This window comes from Eurosta solidaginis, chromosome 1 (assembly GCF_040869045.1).
Source record: "Eurosta solidaginis isolate ZX-2024a chromosome 1, ASM4086904v1, whole genome shotgun sequence".
NCBI classification, from domain to species: Eukaryota; Metazoa; Arthropoda; class Insecta; order Diptera; family Tephritidae; genus Eurosta; species Eurosta solidaginis.
Window position 1 is genome coordinate 8,409,254 of NC_090319.1, and position 18,632 is coordinate 8,427,885.

Below are 18,632 nucleotides of genomic sequence, written 5' to 3' on the forward strand. Positions count from 1 at the left end.
CCGGTTTGTATAACTGAACTATCAAACGAATAAACTTCAATAGTCCGTATATCAAATGCTCTTCATTTACAGCGGTCGACAGCCTATACATGCTAATACAATGTTGGTAGAGGTGACTAAAGACGCCCCTTTTTTTCGATTGATTGATTTATTTATTTAGTAATAATATTACCGTAAATTATTAAAATTGACGAGGTAATAATTTACAAAAGAGCCGACTGCTAATATGCGTCCAAAAATATCCGCAGAGGTGTCAAACAACGCGCCTTGACTTCAACATCAGTAATCCGGGGCCATTGCTTTAAAGATATTAGCGAAACTCCGAAATCCGGGGTCAGATCCATAGTACTTCTGCGCTGAATACCTTTCTGCATTGGTAGCCTTCGGCCGCGTTTATAAAAAATTACCCTAGCCGGTTCACCAATGGCTTGGGATCAAACGTTAAATCCGTGCTAACTCCCGATCCCGGATCTCGGGGCTCACGAGCCATTCTGTAATCCCGAATTATAATTAATCAAATCCCGGGATTCCTTAAGGACCTCATATTACAAATTTAAATATCTTTAATCGTTTTTTTAAGTCTAAATTTCAAACCAACCAACGCATTTTTCTACTCGAAGGATCTCGTTGTGTACATTTAGAATTGGAGTATAATTAAAATTTCCCCTACCAATGTGGAATCTAAATTTGCTTTTAAAGTACCGGTTACATGTGTAACAAGTTAGTATCTAGCCTTTGAGTTGTTTCTTTAGATGAATGGGCTGAAGTTTCATATATAAGACATGTGTTAAAGGGTACACCACAAATTATTTATTTTTACAAAAACGAAACTAATTTTTTCTTTGTTTACAAAATATGTCTTGAATCCGTTTTAAACATAGGACTGAAATAAAAGTTTTTAGTTGAACTACCTGTATTTGTACATGTTACATAATTATTTTTGAACCAAAATTAAAAGGCAGTAGTCCCTGGATGATCCCGGGACAGGTATTTCCAAATCCTGAACAGTTCTTCGGGATTCGATTCCTTTGTTCACAATTTTTTGTTTTTGTGTACAACATTACAAAGTCCACATCTGGTCCACATCGAAATTGTTAACTTCAACTGCAAATATCTCCTGACAGAGCTTAGATTTTTCTTTCTCGCCTTCGGATTATTTTTGTCGTTGTTGTTGTAGTAGTGCTTCTCCCCATCCAATAGGTGCGACCGATCACAAATTGTCATCAATATCCTCTAACGAGAGTCCAAGGAAACTTGCTGTTTCAACAGGGGTGTACCATAATGAAAGGGGTCTTAGAGGCGTTGGTTCCACATTACAATTAAAGAGATGGTTGGTGTCATGTGGGGACACATTGCAAGCGGGGCATACACTTTGTATGTCGGGGTTGCTTCTGCATAGGTAAGAGTGTAAACTGTTACAGTATCCAGATCGAAGTTGAGCTAGAGTGACTCGCGTTTCTCTGGGGAGTATGCGTTCCTCTTCCGCAAGTTTTGGGTACTGTTATTTGAGTACTGGATTCACCGGGCAATTCCTGGCATAAAGTTCCGACGCCTGTTTGTGGAGTTCACTGAGGACCTGCTTATATTTTTTGGCTTCATACCACTGAGTTCTCAGGTGCCGTATTTCCTCATAATGCTTACGGAGATGACTCCTTAAGCCCCTGGGAGGTGTTTGCTCTTCAATCAGATGTCTGTTGGGATGACCAGGTTTATGGGTATTCAACAGGAACTGTTTGGTTAGCATCTCATTTCTCTCCCTGATGGAGAGTATTCTCGCCTCATTATGTAGATGGTGTTCTGGAGACATAAGAAGACAGCCCGTGGCGATTCTGAGAGCAGTATTTTGGCAGGCCTGTAGTTTCTTCCAGTGGGTAGTTTTTAGGCTTGGCGACCATATAGGGGATGCGTAGCACGTAATCGGCTGGCTAATTGCTTTGTATGTAGTCATGAGCGTTTCTTTATCTTTTCCCCAGGTACTGCCAGCGAGGGATTTGAAGATTTTGTTACGGCTCTGAATTCTCGGAACAATTGCGGCTGCGTGCTCACCAAAATGTAGATCCTGATCAAACGTCACACCCAAGATTTTGGGTTGTAGGACAGTCGGTAGCGTAGTGCCATTGACGTAGATGTTCAAAATGGTCGACATTTGGGACCTCCATGTTGTAAATAAGGTCGCGGAAGATTTAGTCGGAGATAATGCCAGGTTTCGCGAGGCGAAAAAACTGGAGAGATCAGGGAGGTAGCCGTTTATTTTATTGCATAGCGCATCGATCTATGGGCCTGGGCCTGCGGTTTTGATGTTTCGTTTATAAATTGCACCGATGCCTGCCGACCACCCAGATAATTTGCGGTCCACCTTTTAAGACATGGGGGAAGGATAGACCCTTCCAGGTCTTGCGGTAACGAGCCATGGTTGACCGTATCAAAAGCTTTTGATAGGTCTAGCGCTACGAGTACTGTTCTATGGTGGGGGTATTGATTTAAACCGCAATTTATCCGGGTGCTAATGGCATTTAGCGCGGTGGTAGTGCTATGGAGTTTTCTGAAGCCATGCTGATGAGGGGCTAGCTGCAAATTTGCTTGGAAATAAGGGAGCAAAATGGCTTCAAGCGTCTTTGCCACTGGCGATAGGAGAGATATCGGACGATACGTGTGGGGGCGTCTCCGTTTATTGTGCAGAACGTCGTTTCTTCTATTTGATCCGCCAACATATCACCCCTACTGTCGGCCGCAAGTTTGAATGCCATAGATCATGATGGGCATTGAAATCGCCTAAGATAATGCGATTGTTGCCAGTGAGTAAGGCCCTGATATTAGGGCGGTATCCACTGGGGCAACAGGTGGCAGGAGGGATGCAGATGTTGATGATTTCTATGTTTGCATCGCCTGACCGGACAGATAGGCCTTGACGTTCTAAGACATTGTCCCTGCGGTCGATGCCAGGATCAAATATATAATATTGCACAGAGTGGTGTATGATAAACGCGAGGCCGCCTCCATTTCCTCTCTCGGGGTCTTTCCTGTGGACATTATACCCAGAGCAGGTCTGCAATGCAGATCTTGCTGTGAGTTTAGTCTCTTGAATCGCAGCAATGCGGATGTTGTGCCGCTTCATGAAATCGACTATCTCCGTAATCTTCCCAGTTAGTCCATTACAGTTTAACTGCAGAATTCTGAAGTGCTTAAGGGGAGACGCCGCCACTCTGGTGGTAAGTGACGGGTGACTACGCCTGGGTTGTGGAAGGCCAGGACGCAATTGCTGTTGTGGCCCTGGGACTGGGCGTCCTTGGGCAAGCATTGGGGTACCCGGATGATTTGGGTTTGCGACCTGGCAACATGGCGCGATGAAACCCGTCGGGAGGTTGCCGCCGCGGAGACCAGAACATCTGGGAAAGTGGCACCACCCAAGGCAGGAGCTGCATTGGTCGGATGTCGCAAACCTATATATTCTGTGCTGGCAGACGGTGCAAACGGAGGTAGGAACTAAGAGTCTGTTTCCCCGACCTGCACGATTGCTGCCGGAAAAGGGGGGGGAGAAGACGGGGGCAGGGGCTGATGCTCAGCATTGCTACCAACTCTACTACGAAGGTAGTAGTTATGAGTGGTATCAGCTGTTTGAGTTGTTGGCGCCGTGGGGCGCGAGCAGCAGCGGGTACTTGTTGTGGCTTGCTGAGCTGTGGGGCTGCTGGAAGGTAGTGGGGGGGGGGGGGGGGGCGCTTAGGCGTAGACTACGGGACGCCCTTGGGCGTGAACAGCAAGGAGCCACAAAAGATTTATAAAAGTTACGTGGACGTCGGGTTTTGGGATCAAGCCCAGATCAACCTGTCCGATGCAACCATCCCTTGCACGAGACACACTGAACAGAGCATGACCGTCCTAAAAAGATTCTTTTCCGGCAGATGCAGCAAAACCATTTCTCAGGACCGGGGTCAGGAGACGGACCCGGATTGGATTCGATGCCTTCCCGGAGTAAGAGAGTATGGAGCAGTGCTGCTGCAAGGAGCTGCTGGGAGGATGACAATTTGTGGGAGGGACGAAACAAATTAAATGGGGTCACACTGAAATGACAGTCCTTGGTCGGGAAAAATCCCGAGTCGCTCCGGTACATAGAACCGACTGCCTTGGGAAGCGATCCAAAGCGCGTCATTTGGTAGCCCTCTCGGTTTTTGTGGAATTTTGGATTACTTCTGTTTACAATAAAACGTGTGATATATATTTCTATAATTCTTTTATTTTTCCATCACAAACATAAATTTTATAAAGCTGCTAACGGCTGCCTACAAGTATTAACTTAGGAATTACATAGGCGACCAATCTTAAACCAAGTCTAAAGACCCAGATTTATTTGGTGTCACATAATGTAATTAAAAACAAAAAAAAAATTGTAATTTAATCTCTCTTATACACTTCCTGAAATATTTATATGAATGGGGACTTTTACAATTATCACCGGGCTTTGCATGCGTTTCATTTATGTGCTCATAAAATTGCCACATTTCATTTCTTTTTTTCATATAATTTGCTGTCATCTTTCACTCGGTATTAAAACGGATTTTTACTCCCCGATTCTGAGCGTTACCGGTAAAAGAGTTCCCAGAACATTATGTAACCGAATATCGTTACCAGTTCTTTTATCCGCGATTCTGGCCCAAGTGGTAACGCTGTCATCACCAAAAAACTCACCAGAGTCTGTGGAGAAATTTGAAAGGTAGTTTTCTTCGCTTTCACGGTTGCCACTTTGGTCCGTTTGGATCAAAAATGGTCCATTCCAAACCCATTTGGTCCGCTGGTCCCTTTTCTTCAATCCCTTTTAGGCAGTAGCCACGATTGGTACTTTTCTTTCTTTTTCACTCAGGTAAAAATGCGCAATATTGCCCAAAAATTCGCCACACTTTCGTTAGCCCCCATATAATTTTGAATTTACTTCAATGGAACTCTCACCATAAAAAATTGCCCAGTCAATAAAATGTACCAGAACAATAACTTTTCACCTAGGATATAATTTATGCCAGGCATTAAAAAGAAAAGTGTTGTCGTTAGTTTTTGATGAAATAACCGACTAATCAAAAAAAACTCTTGTTTTATAATAATATTAATAACGGCTAGATATTTCGATCGGTTATCAAACACTATGTAAAATATATGAAAATAAAAATTGCTTCTCGCCTAGCATAGCTTATAGCGAGCACTCTTCCGTGAGCCTAACACTTTCAAAACTTATACAAAGAAATTCTATGTATTACTTCTCGTTTGGCACGTTGATATTTAAATTTTTCTCACCCAGCTCAATGAGTTCAAGGAATTCCAGGACTATTGTGGTGTTAAGCCACGCAAGGTAATTGAAAACTAAGTATCTTGCCACAGAAATATTTTAACTCGAAGACAGAAGGAAGCAAATGCAAAGAAGATTTGATTTCGGAAGAAATGTTTTGTATAAAATTATTCCCGTAGGTACTAGCAGAACCACTGAGACCTGCGATCAAAACTCACACTTACTGAATCTAGGCTCTGATATGAAGTTTAAACGTTAAGGGAAAAAGTAAGCATCTATAAAAATAGCACTAACAGAATTGCCTAGTTTCATTTATGATTTACTTAGTTTTCCACATACATAGTTCGGCAACACCAGAACATTTCTTACTAAAACCTAACTACACTATACATTTTATTTCATTGCAATCAACAACATAATGCTAGAACCAAGAGCTTTGTGACCAAAACTTGGTTCACAACGTTTAGTTGGTGGAAGACATAGACTTATCAAAATATAGTACCATTTTTGGTTGCATCCACATATATTTGTTTGTTCAGCTTTAATTAAAGGAAAGTCTTCACTATGTTTAGTAAAATTTTATATGGAAATATCCTAAAATTTTGTATTTTATATTAATAAAATAAAATCGCGGGTTCGAATCGAGCTCAAGGCCTAACAATAATTATTTTGTCATTATTATTGTTATGATAAAATTTTTCTTAATTGAAAAAATTATTAAATTAGAATAGAAGAAAGAAAAAATTTAAACAACTGCCAAAGCTCGTTGTATAGATCTATTTTGGGAACTGCTAAATTCTTTCATCGGCAAAGTTTAGGCGCCGCTGCTATAACCATTCAGCCATCACAGCGCTTCAAACAAGTCCAATTTTCACTTTCATTCTGCAACAGATGTCGCAGTGTTGTGAATATCAATTGGCAAGAACCAGAATAGAAGTATAATTAATGAAGACAAAACAAAAACCGCTGTGATGGCTGAATGGTTATAGCAGCGGCGCCTAAGCGTTGCCGATGAAGGAATTTAGCAGTTCCCGAAATGGATCTATACAACGAGCTTTGGCAGTTGTCTAAATTTTTTTTTTCTTCTATTCTAATTTAATAATATTTTCAATTAGGAAAAAATTTATCATAACAATAATAATGATAAAATAATTATTGTTAGGCCTTGAGCTCGATTCGAACCCGCGATCTTACAAATCAGTAGGCCGATATAACAACAAAAATTGTTAATAAAATAAAACAAAAATTTGGTGCTTTTTTTCGATGAATTTTGGTCCCAAATTAAAACATGATGTGGCAAAGGTGTTCGCTTTGTCGAAAATGTCTCACTTGTAGAAACGAGGTTAACGAATAAACGGGACGATGTGTATATGCATATTATGCATGATAAGTTTCTGCATAGGTATATTGTAATTTATTCTGTGAAAGTACATAATGTAAACAAATATGTATAGCAAGAGGCAACACTTTTCTACTATTATCTTTACTTATTTGCGCTTACAATTCTTTATTTTTCACTTTTGCCTTTTTCTAAACAACAGCTGTTGTGTGGTCATTTCGATGTAACCACCTACTTTTGTGGGTAAAAAAATTATCCAGCTACTTTCGCGGGTAGAATACTAAAAGGGTGTAAAAGTTGCTACATGATTTCGTTACCGTGGTGAAGAATGTTGTTACCACACTAGAATCGGGGCGTTAATAAAGGAAATGAAGGAAAATCGCCAATCACCGATATATGTGGATAGCAAAGGCTATCACTATTAGCGATTTTTCCTTCGCGGCGATGCAATCGCCGATAGTGAAATATCGTTCATCACTAGTGTACAGTTTGAGTAAAAATAAATACATATACGCAAAAATTAGCAATTTACGAAGGCATTTTTTGAAAAGTTTGCGGAAGTCAGAATGGCAGATTTGTGTCGGTTATGCGCTGCTGTTTATAAAAAAGAAATGCTCGATACTATTACTATTAATATGTGCCAAAAGTTAAGTGAATGTCTTGGAATTGAAATATGTCAACCTGGCGATGAACTACCAAAACGTGCCTGTAAAAGATGTGCGACAAGATTACAAGATACATACGAGTTCTTCCACAGAATTAAAGAATCGCAGGAGTCGTTAAACTTACTATACGGTGTATCGAATGATAGCTCAACTGATGAAACCAATAGATTAAACAAAAATCAGTTTTCTATCATTGACCGGGTAAGTGACGTTGCAGTTGAAACGTCCGATCAAGAAATTATTTTGAGCGATACCGCTGATTTTGTGTTAGAGGGAAATGTAGCAGCACAAAATGAGAACTCTGACGAAGTTAATTGTGAATTATATCGAGTAATGAAATCTGATGAGGATAATTTGATTGAAAGCTTTATCATACAAAATGAATCCAACAACGGCGAAGAACTTCTTAGCGAGCAAGATGACGATAATGAAGTAATTGAAACACATATTTTTAAAGATGACGGTGAAACACTACTGGAAAGTTATCAAAATTACGAGGAGTATGAAGGTACCGATATAGGAATGCCTGATAATTCCGAAACGGCAGTCATTCAAATTATACCTCAAAGTCAGACTGCTACAAAGGATCCCCAGGTAGGCATACCGAAACATAGGTATCTACATCTATGTAAATTAAAATGCAATATACTATGTTAAAAAATATTAATTTTAGCTTAATCAAACCACAACAAGTGATATACTTCAAATATTAAAATGGAAAAATTATAGTTGGTTATGTCATTCATGTTCGGAAAATTGCGCTAGCTTCATCGCATTACGTCAACATGTACAGGAAAAGCACGATACTATCAATTATACTAGCTTGCAATATGAATGTGCGGATTGCCACAAAATGAGTGCCAACTATCATAAATTTATTAATCATGTACGTTTTCGACATCACACAGCATTGAGATTGCGTTGTGATGTATGTGATATTCCGCAAGATAATTATACACAATTAGCTTACCACAGACAGTCGATGTGTAGTGATGTAGCAGAATTATATCCATTGGTGGATTTATGTAAAATATGTGGCAAAGGTTTTCACGATTCTCATGCAACATCGATGCATGCGCGTTTGCAGCATAACAATGGGGAAAAGAACAAAAGTATACTGCATTCATGCAGTCAGTGTAAGAAACAATTCAAAAGGACTTCAATATTGAGAGCACATGAAAAATTACATTCTGGAAAGTTATGATACTAATATGAGGAGCCGTTCAGTAAAGATGAAAGCACATGATTAACCGTCCTGTGCATAGCTGGGTACCCGCGTACCTTTTGCATATTCAAAAGCCATTTTTAATAAATCTACAAATAGAAATGAGTTAAAATTTTGTGGCATCGTATGGGAATAAGTTTTCTACAAAAAGGAGAGAATTTTTTCAAATATAATTTCATAAAGATGATTTTTTTAATAAATTAGTTTTTTATTACTAGTTCTCATGGTTGGGTACCCAGGTACCACTCGTAGTTCTCACATTTTTACGTAATCTACAAATAGAAACAAGTAAAACTTTTGTGGCATCCTATGGGAATAACTTTCTACAAAAAGGAGAGACAATTTTTTCAAATATACTTTCATAAAGATGGTTTTTTAATAAATTAGTTTTTTATTACTAAAATCTGTTTTTTATTACTAATTATCATGGCTGGGATACCCAGGTACCACTAGTAGTTCTCACGTATGTGGTACCCGGGTACCCAGCCATGCGAACTAAGAAGAAAAATTATTCATGAACAGGACGGTTAATATTACCAGAAGCAATAAAAATAGCGGCAACCGGGGTGTGATGGTAGCGTGCTCCACCTGCCACACCGTGTGCCCTGGGTTCGCACCCCGTGCAAAGCAACATCAAAATTTTAGAAATAAGGCTTTTCAATAAGAAGAAAATTTTTCTAAGCGGGGTCGCCCCTCGGCAGTGTTTGGCAAGCGCTCCGAGTGTATTTCTGCCATGAAAAGCTCTCAGTGAAAACTCATCTGCCTTGCAGATGCCGTTCGGAGTCGGCATAAAACATGTAGGCTTCAGGCCAATTTGTACGGAAAATCGAGAGGAGCACGACACAAATTGGAAGAGAAGCTCGGCCTTAGATCTCTTCAGCGGTTATCGCGCCTTACATTTATTTTTTAATAAAAATTAAAGATTGGCAGCTAGCTATTTCAATACAATAGTCTAGTTGTCTCAGTTCGCATGACAAGATTAGCACAAAATCTTATCAGATTCACCAAAGGGAAGTCCAAGGAAAAAATTTAGAAGATAATTTGTTATATGTGAAGACACTTTATAGCAGGACATACATTTGGTTTGTCAGGTTTCAGAGTAGATAGGTAATAGTTAAAGCTTTTACACAACACAGATCCAAGTGGAACAAGATTGATACATGTCGCGACAGCTTTCTTCTTGCCAATAATCTAATATTTGATTCTGGTGGAGGCACTTACCGGCCGATAGCCTACTAAAGAACAACAACAATGGCAAGATATCGTTACCCTGCATAGTACCTATTGGTTTGGCGGTAAGTTCCACTGAATTTCAAGATCTTAGAGGTTCTATCACCACTTACTTTGATACACGCCATTGAGTCATTGTTACAAGACCGACGTGCTTGGTGTTGCCTAAATGATGATTTGACTTAACAGTGTCACCAAATGCTAAGGTAGGCCTGACGTGGTGGCGAAAGGCGTTGTGATAGATCAGCTGTCATGTCGTACGCTGATTTCAGTATGGCGTCACTCTCATCTGTCCATTATCAGGAGTGACGAGGACGTCAGCAATCAGCTGAAGACTTTATCCCTCGCACGAAATTTTCTATTTGCGTAACCACCTCCTTTTTTGGGGCCTCAGCTTAGTTATATAGCCTAATTTTGTTGCCAGGGAGTCCTTACACGTTTTTGGTGCTCACATAATTCCTGAACAGCTCCGAAGTATGTTTAGACTATAAATACGTCTTTATTTAATTTAATGAGTGATGACTTTTAAATATCTACAGGTCCCAAAGAGTTTGTATGTGAAATATGCGACCGGAAATTTCGTCATAAGAATAATCTCGATACACATTTCTACACACACATAAATGATAAAGTTTTCAAGTGCAAAGTTTGCATGAAAAGGTAACTGATGAAATATATGCAAGAATATTCCAAGCATCGCAAAAGAATGTACATATGTATGTACTGAATGCTCTGTGCGCCTCATGACACAAACCATATACGCTACTGTGCCCAGCCAGCATTTCTTGGAAATTTTGATCAAAAAATATTCAAATATAATACCCCAAGATGATTAAAAACGTTCAAATTTAAAACCATTTTCTGTTCGAAAATTAATGTATCGTCGGGAGAAAAATGTACACTAAATGTGATTATTCTTGAATAATCATTTACGTATGAATCATATTTCGAAACGCTATTTATTAAAATTTGATATCATTGTAAAATTGAGCTTTAAATGTTTTAGAGCAATATTTGACTGCTTTTCAGTCATTTTCTGATCATCTTCCTGAAGATATTTCAATCGTTTTGGTTGAGATTTTTGAATCATTTTTGAATGCGATTATCATGCATTTATACTTCATATCTCAATCAAAATAAGATACTACATAATAATCTTATTTCATCAGGGGAAGAAAATATTCGGAAGAGAACTATTTGAACCACAGGTAACTCGCAAACAAACTTGACCGATATACACTTGCGACTAAAGCATCCAACATCAGCCATTATCGTCAACATCTTAAAAAACGAAACGATATGGGATATTGAAGCCGTATTCAGGTATGTCCAGAAAGTTTCACTTACCTGGAGTTCAATTAGTTCACAACCTTTGTATTGTCCAACCATTATGTATTTTCTGGGAAGCCGAAGGTGGAGAAATGGTTGGGGAAATTTACATTATTTCGTGTCTTGAAGAATATTTTTTGTATAAATAATAAAATTTTTATATATTTTTTCTGAACTTCATGATTCAACAAAAACACACATGAAACAAATAAGATTTTCAATGAAAAGTAAAATTTTAACAAGTATAAAATTCATTATTCACCCAACAAATATAGTCAGAAAAGATTCAGAAAGCTGAATTAAAAATGATTTTAATTTTTTGATCTCGTAAAGTAAAAATATTTGATTCAAATATGATTCCAAAATGTGATTCACTTTCTTCATAAATACATCAAATTTTTGAATTTTATAAATATGCTTTTTTAATGTTCTATGTCTTCAGCTATAAAACGCCCGTTAGCCTAGAAAAACACCAGCTGATTCACAAAGATATCAAAGAGTTTACGTGTGATCATTGTGATAAAAAATTTCGTACGAAGGATCAGAAGGATTCACATGAACGTATACACACTGGTGAGAAACCATATAAATGTACGGTCTGTGGTCGGGCTTACAGATTTCGAAGTGGTTTAATGGTACGTACATACAAATAAAAAGTAGTACATTGCAGTGAAAAGTAAAATATAATTGTTTTCTATTATATGCATACATTTTAGAGTCATGTTAGTATGCATACGGGCCAACTTCCTTATTCATGTCAAAACTGTGATCGTCGGTTTTCCAATTGGAGTAATATGAATAAGCATTTGAAGCGTTGTAAAAGTCGCAAAGATAAAGGGGGAGAGGTAAGTTTTGTGTCTATGTTAAGCCATTGGTTATATACATATATTTTTTTATGCAAATATTAAGTTTGCCGGGCGGAATAATAAACTATCTCAAAATGACCTGTGCAAAATTTCACTCGAATTGGATATCTCTTAGAACTACCACGTTGCATTTGAAAATTTTTAAAACCACATGCACTCAGGGTGCAACAGTTAATATAAACAAATTTATAACCATTGATTAGTCAATCATTTGTAATGTGAAAAAACTTACAGAATTAGGTTATGAAGCTAAAAATAAGAAGAATTGTATTTTGTCTGAGATTTTGCGAAGTTATCGACTTTCAAAAAACAAGAAAACTTCATTTTCGTACTACTCAAATCTCCATTTTTTATATGGAGCCATGGCGGAACGATAGTGGCAGCATGGTGACATACCCACAAATATAAATAAAAATTCCATGTACGTTATCAGCTGTTTATCTTTACAATGGTAAACCAAAAACTAATTGGTTGGCTACGATACGGTTATGACGTTCGCGGCACCAATAACCGATTGCATTGATTCTCATAAAGTTGGTCGAATCAGCTGTTGTAAGGTTACCGATACGGTTACCGATAAAGCACCAATGTCTCCAGCTTTAAGCTTACCTTTTAACAGCTAATTCGACCAACCTTATTAGAGTTGTGCTTTTTCGTTCATTTCAGAGATCTGGTTCTTTCGTTCTTTTTCTGATGAACGAACAAGTTGTTCTTTTTGTTCATCTGTTCCTTTCTTTTTCAAGCAAATTTGTTCACTGCTGCTCAAACCTACGAAAAAAGTCACTAAGTATAGATGGGGGTGTGTATGCAGCAATGATTTGTGTAGGTATATTTAAATGTGTTATGAACAAACAAGTTAATATATATATGTATAATTAACTTCAAAAAAGTTACAAATTTCGGAAGATCCTGGAAATGGAAAGAGTACATACATAAATTGTAAATATGAACTTTTCAAGTTTAATAAATGTAATTAGTTTCTTACAAAAAATGTTTTTCATAAATAGTTCATACATATATTGTTGTAGCAGTGCCACACACAAAGATGACCACACATATCTGTAGTGTAAGTGGCATCATCGACATTCGTGCTCACTGTGAATTTCCGCGTATGTATGTATGAATTTACAATGTTCGCGAACGAGGAGAGAGAAAGAATAGCATTAGATAAAACGAATTAAAAGAACAAACGAACTACAAGAACAAATAGAACCGAAATCGAAGATCTAGTTCACTTGTTCAGTTGAGAGACCCGGTCAATTGAACAAGTTCAGAACGATACGACCCAACTCTAAATCTTATGAGAATCAATGCAATCGATTATTGGTGCCGCTAAGGTCGTAACCGTATCGTAGCCAACCAACTGGGTTTTGGTTTACCGTCGTAACGATAAACAGCTGATTACGTTAGGGATACGGATACAGCGATACGACATACGGCACCAATGACTCCGGCTTAAAGCTGGAAACATTGGTGCTTTATCGGTAACCGTATCGCTAACCTTTTAACAGCTGATTCGACCAAACTTATGAAAATCAATGCAATCGATTATTGGTGGCGCTAAGGTCGTAACCGTATCGTAGCCAACCAATTGGGTTTTGGTTACCGTCGTAACGATAAACAGCTGATTGTGTTAGGGATACGGATACAGCGCTACGACATACGGCACCAATGACTCCAGCTTAAAGGGCGAATTAATGGTGACATATAACCATAAAGCCATAACCAGATAAAACAGCTGATCACACCTAAATTATGGAAATCAATGTAATCGAGTTAGCGTTATGGTATGGCACCATTAACCGATTGCATTGATTTCCATAAGGTAGGTTCGATCAGCTGTTTTATCTGGTTATGGCTTTATGGTTATAAGTCACCATTAATTCGCCCTTAAGAGTTATCCAATTGGAGAAAAACTTTGCACAGCTTATTATACCCAGCTGGATTTGTACACAGGGTATTATAACATTGATTGGATGACGGATGGTTGTACAGGTATAGAATAATCGAGATAGATATAGACTTTCATATATCAAAATCATCAGTATCGAAAAAAAATTTTATTGAGACATATCCGTCCGTATGTCCGTTAACACGATAACTTGAGTAAATATTGAGATATCTTCACCAAATTTGGTACACGAGCTTATCTGCAGCCATAATAGATTGAAAATGAGCGAAATCAGACGATAACCACGTCCACATTTTCGATATCGACAATGTAGAAAAAATAAGATAGTTCAAAAACAAATTCCGCTAAGCTAATTAAAAACATAAACTCCAAAAAAAATTAGAATATAGACGTGGCACCACCGACATTTAGAAGTAGAAAATTTGGAAGTTCAACAAGCCGTTAATTAAAAGCCGTTAAAATTTGGCAGAGAGACTATCCTTGCCAAATTATATAGACTGGATGAAGATAATCAAAATCGGCTAAAGCCCACACCCACTTTCTCTTAACAAAGTTTGTAATAACTCTATGGTATTTAACTACGTTGACTGATATTCTACCTCAGTAGTGGTATGGTTGAGCTAAGAACAAAACTTAAACAAATTTTGAAAATGGGCGTGACCCGCCCCTATTTTGTTACTCTTTCCAAAATACTTTTAACGCCATAAGTCGAAAAAAAATCTCCCAATACGAATGAAATTTGGCATAAACTTTTTTTCATAGCTGCAACTGTTAAACTGCCTTTTTACCTGCTCAAGTTCATTAACGGTAGCCTGTGTATACTTTTGGTTTCTTTTGAACGAAAATGAGTACAGAATATATTATTATGTAGTATGTATTATTGCGAAGCCTTGTAACACTATTAACCACACAAAGCTTTCAACCATTGTGAATGATAACTAAAGCTCCATTACTGATACTTAGCATAGACTTGACTTGACTTGGCAACTTAGCCACGATTATACTCCACTAAGCGCATACAATCTGGCATCATAATAAATAAATGTCAATTTGTATGACAAAATGTCAAAATGAAATGGAAACAAACAAATGGCATCTCAAAATATAAACGTCACTTAGAACTTACATAGAAAATCAAAATTCAACAGACTTCCAAGTCAAGTTAAGTGTTGCTAAATTTTGAGTAATCAGTAACATGCAATGTTCATTTAACAGAACTGTAAGTGACAGTTCTAAAGTCAAGACAAGTCTATGCTAAGTATCAGTAATGGAGCCTTAAGTGTGATATCATCTGCATAGACGTCAAAATTCCAAAATTATTGGATCACCTGATTTGTAATTGACTATCGCTATCTCATTCTGCATCTCTTTCTATCACCCGCTGAAGATATGCGCCGCCATATTGAACACCCTGTCAAAACGCTAAAAAGTAGCCATATTGAACATCCTGTTAGGCAGTTGACAGATAAGATATCACATTTAGTTATCATTCACAATGCATTGCGCATGTAAACATTAGTTCAGCTGTTTTCATGGGCGATTATTACGTCATTTTCCTTTAGCTCTTGTTTATTTTCTCTCTTTCTTTCATTCGCTTAAGTGGGCAACTGTGACGTAGATGCGCAGGACGAAGCAATTTTTAACTCGTGAATGGCAATCTGGGTAGGTTATTTGTGATAATTTATTATATTCCGGCAAAGCGAACTATTCTTTTAACGGACAGCTTAAGGGCCAATTAATGGTGACTTATCCATAACCAGGTAATACAGCTGATCGAACCAACATTATGGAAATCAATGTAATCGATTAATGGTGCCATACCATAAAGCTAAAGCCATAACCATATCATAGCCAACCAATTGGTTTTTCGCCATATCTATAACCTAAACATATTTGAGTTGGAAAATTTATTAGTTTTCTTGTAGATTTTATTTATTGTTTTGGATACGTTTTGACTAAGAGACATATTTTTTGTGGTATATGTTTGTAATTTTTTGTGTTTTCTTCATTTTTATGAAATTTTCACGTTTTTTAGGTTAAGGCACCAATAACTGATGCCAATTTGATATGGATAAGTAAGAATATGGTTATGACTATGGCGTTAGGGTAAAGGAAGTTTAATTGGCCCTTTAGTCTATATATATATGTACTTATTTTTCGACTGCTAATACACGTTTTGTAAATTATATTAGCTCGATGCATAGTCTGAATACGATGTTACCTGCTACAACGGAACCGATGCTCAGATCGCGCGTGTTTCCTCAAGTTCTAACGTCTAATTAGAGTGATACGGTCATAGTACGTATTAAGCAGATATATACTTACTTCTGTATGTAAAATAGTTCACCATAAGAAATAAAACACAATATAAGTAATTAAAATTTTATGAGTCTTTATTTCTTTAATTTTTGTTTCTGTTTTTATTGTTAGGTTTATTGCATGCAGAAAAATGTTAGTCTCTTAAGGATGTTTTCGAATCTTATTGTTTTAATACTTATCATACAATATACGGTTTAATTTTTATGCTCATCAGTTTTTTCTAATAATTAATACTACACTCTTTGGGATTCTTATGATGTAACCATTTATGTATATGCAAATTATTATATTAATATATTTAGTCAATCGTTTTTCTTTCTTAATGCATCTTTTGCAAATACATTTCTTTTGCTAAATATTCAGCTATAAATCTCAAATCTATATATCAGAAGAAATGGCGCTTTTAACTTGTTAAATAAATAAATATATTTTTTTACATTAAAAATTATGGCGTGAATCGGCTGCTGAGTGGAATATCACACTCCTCACTTTACAGTGAACAGTGATTCAGATACCGATAAAAATTTACCATGTGATTCATGTAGATCACATGATTGTTGCATTTGCATGCTAAAATTTTATCCGGATCTGGATCACTGCCCATTGGGACGTGGTGTATATCTGGGATGTCCCTCGTGCATAGTACATGTTTACAAGTATGATATGTATGAGAAGGAAGCAATTCCTTTCTCTTTCTAACACACTGCAGTTTGACACTTAGGTCCTGTACTATGCCCTCGTGTTCCAATGGTACATGAACCAGGTCATATGGATCACATTGTCGTTGCATTTGCATGTTAAATCTCTATCCGTATCTGGTTCATGTACCATTGGAACACGAGGGTTTCGACAGTTGGTATGTTCCAATGAAGCGTGATCCAGATACGGATAGAAATTTAACATGCAAATGCAACAATCATGTCATCTACATGATTCACATGGTAAATTTTTATCGGTATCTGAATCACTGTTCACTGTAAAGTGAGGAGTGTGCTATTCCACTCAGCAGTCGAAATAAGAGAAAAAAGAACTAAATGGCTAGGCAGATGGCAATAATACTCCTATTTAACTAAAGGGTAAATTAATGGTGAATTATAACCATAAAGCCATAACCAGATAAAACAGCTGATCGAACCTACCTTTTAGAAATCAATGTAATCGATTAATGGTGCCATACCATAACGCTAACTTGATTACATTGATTTCCATAAGGTAAGTGTGATCACCTGTTTTATCTGGTTATGGCTTTATGGTTATAAGTCACCATTAATTCGCCCTTAAGCGCTCTAAGCTTGCATCCAAATAACTGACAGCGGTAGCAGTTAATTGGAATTAACGATGCACTTGCATAAGCTTTAAATGCGGCAAACTATTATTATTGAATTAAATTAGTTTATTATTTCTTATAATTTGATAATTATTTCTTATATATGTAGTTTTGCCTTATCAGTAATAATTATATGCATTAACAATTTACTTTATACCAGCTTCTCATTAAGTACGAGTAACTTAACGATTCTCTCTCACTAGAGGTGACTGGCTTCTGTTGAATAAAAATTAAATTAACTTAGAATAAACGTCTGAAAGAGTCAAGAAGATAACTGGCCTCAGCGTAAAAATTGAACATTTCTTCAGCGTAAATTTTTTACGTACAAAGAAATAATAAATATGTAAATACAACGCGCGATATACCTCCGCAGAGATTTAGGTCGATTTTTTTTCAAATCACGTCGTGCTTCTCTTAATTTTTTTCCTAAAAATTGGTGGGCCGGAACCTACAAGTTTAATGCTGACTCCGAACAAAATCTGCAAGACAGATGAGTTTTTACGAAGAAGCTTTTCATCGCAGATATACACTAGGAGCGCTTGCCAAATCACTGCAGTAGTACATAAAAAAAATGTCTAAAAATTTCTTAAAGCTGTGATTCTAACTAATTGACACGAACTCGGCAAATATTGCACATGGCCTTATGGCCCGCCAACTATCATCGGCGATGTTATAAGCTAGACAAAGATCAAAGAAACTGCTTTGATTACACAGCCCCACAGAAAAAAAAGTGGGATGTATAACAGAGGAGACTGGTCAATTCTTATGGATTTTTGGTCACTGAACACGAATACGTTGTCAGAATTCAAAAGTTAGCTCTTGTGTTTTTTCTAACCTCAAAAAACTCCCGTTTTTCTAATTTTTTATACGAAAAACGGGAGTTTAAAAAAAAAAAACAAGAGCTAACTTTTGAATTCTGACAACGGATTCGTGTTCAGCGACCAAAAATCCGTAAGAATTGACCTGTCTCCTCCGTTGTACATCCCACTTTTTGTTTTCTGTGGGGCTGTGTTATTGATGCAGAACCGAACGCACAGCATAACATGTGGAATTATCCTTGCCATTTTCCATTGTTCGGGAATGACTTCAAGGTCACCTTGAAAACGTGCGTTAGATAATTTATTCCCTCACGCCAAGGTTTATTAGAA

The 18,632-nt window shown here is 37.2% G+C and overlaps 1 protein-coding gene across 3 annotated transcripts; it reads left to right on the plus strand.

Annotated features, from left to right (window-relative positions):
• Positions 1-7,068: 7,068 nt before the first annotated feature.
• LOC137248392 (zinc finger protein 723-like) lies at positions 7,069-16,219 on the plus strand. 3 transcript variants are annotated; one of them, XM_067779331.1, is made up of 7 exons: positions 7,069-7,870; positions 7,950-8,468; positions 10,270-10,391; positions 11,503-11,695; positions 11,777-11,905; positions 15,439-15,500; positions 16,031-16,219. In XM_067779331.1, exons 1-6 carry the CDS (start codon positions 7,178-7,180, stop codon positions 15,454-15,456), a joined length of 1,674 nt encoding a protein of 557 aa, XP_067635432.1. In that variant the 5' UTR covers positions 7,069-7,177; the 3' UTR covers positions 15,457-15,500; positions 16,031-16,219. The 3 variants fall into 3 exon arrangements, 2 of the variants coding, with proteins under 2 accessions (XP_067635432.1, XP_067635440.1); XM_067779339.1 differs by lacking the exon at positions 15,439-15,500; XR_010952170.1 differs by lacking the exons at positions 11,777-11,905; positions 15,439-15,500; positions 16,031-16,219 and adding an exon at positions 10,901-11,054 and having other exon boundaries at positions 11,503-11,630.
• The last annotated feature ends 2,413 nt before the right edge of the window (positions 16,220-18,632 follow it).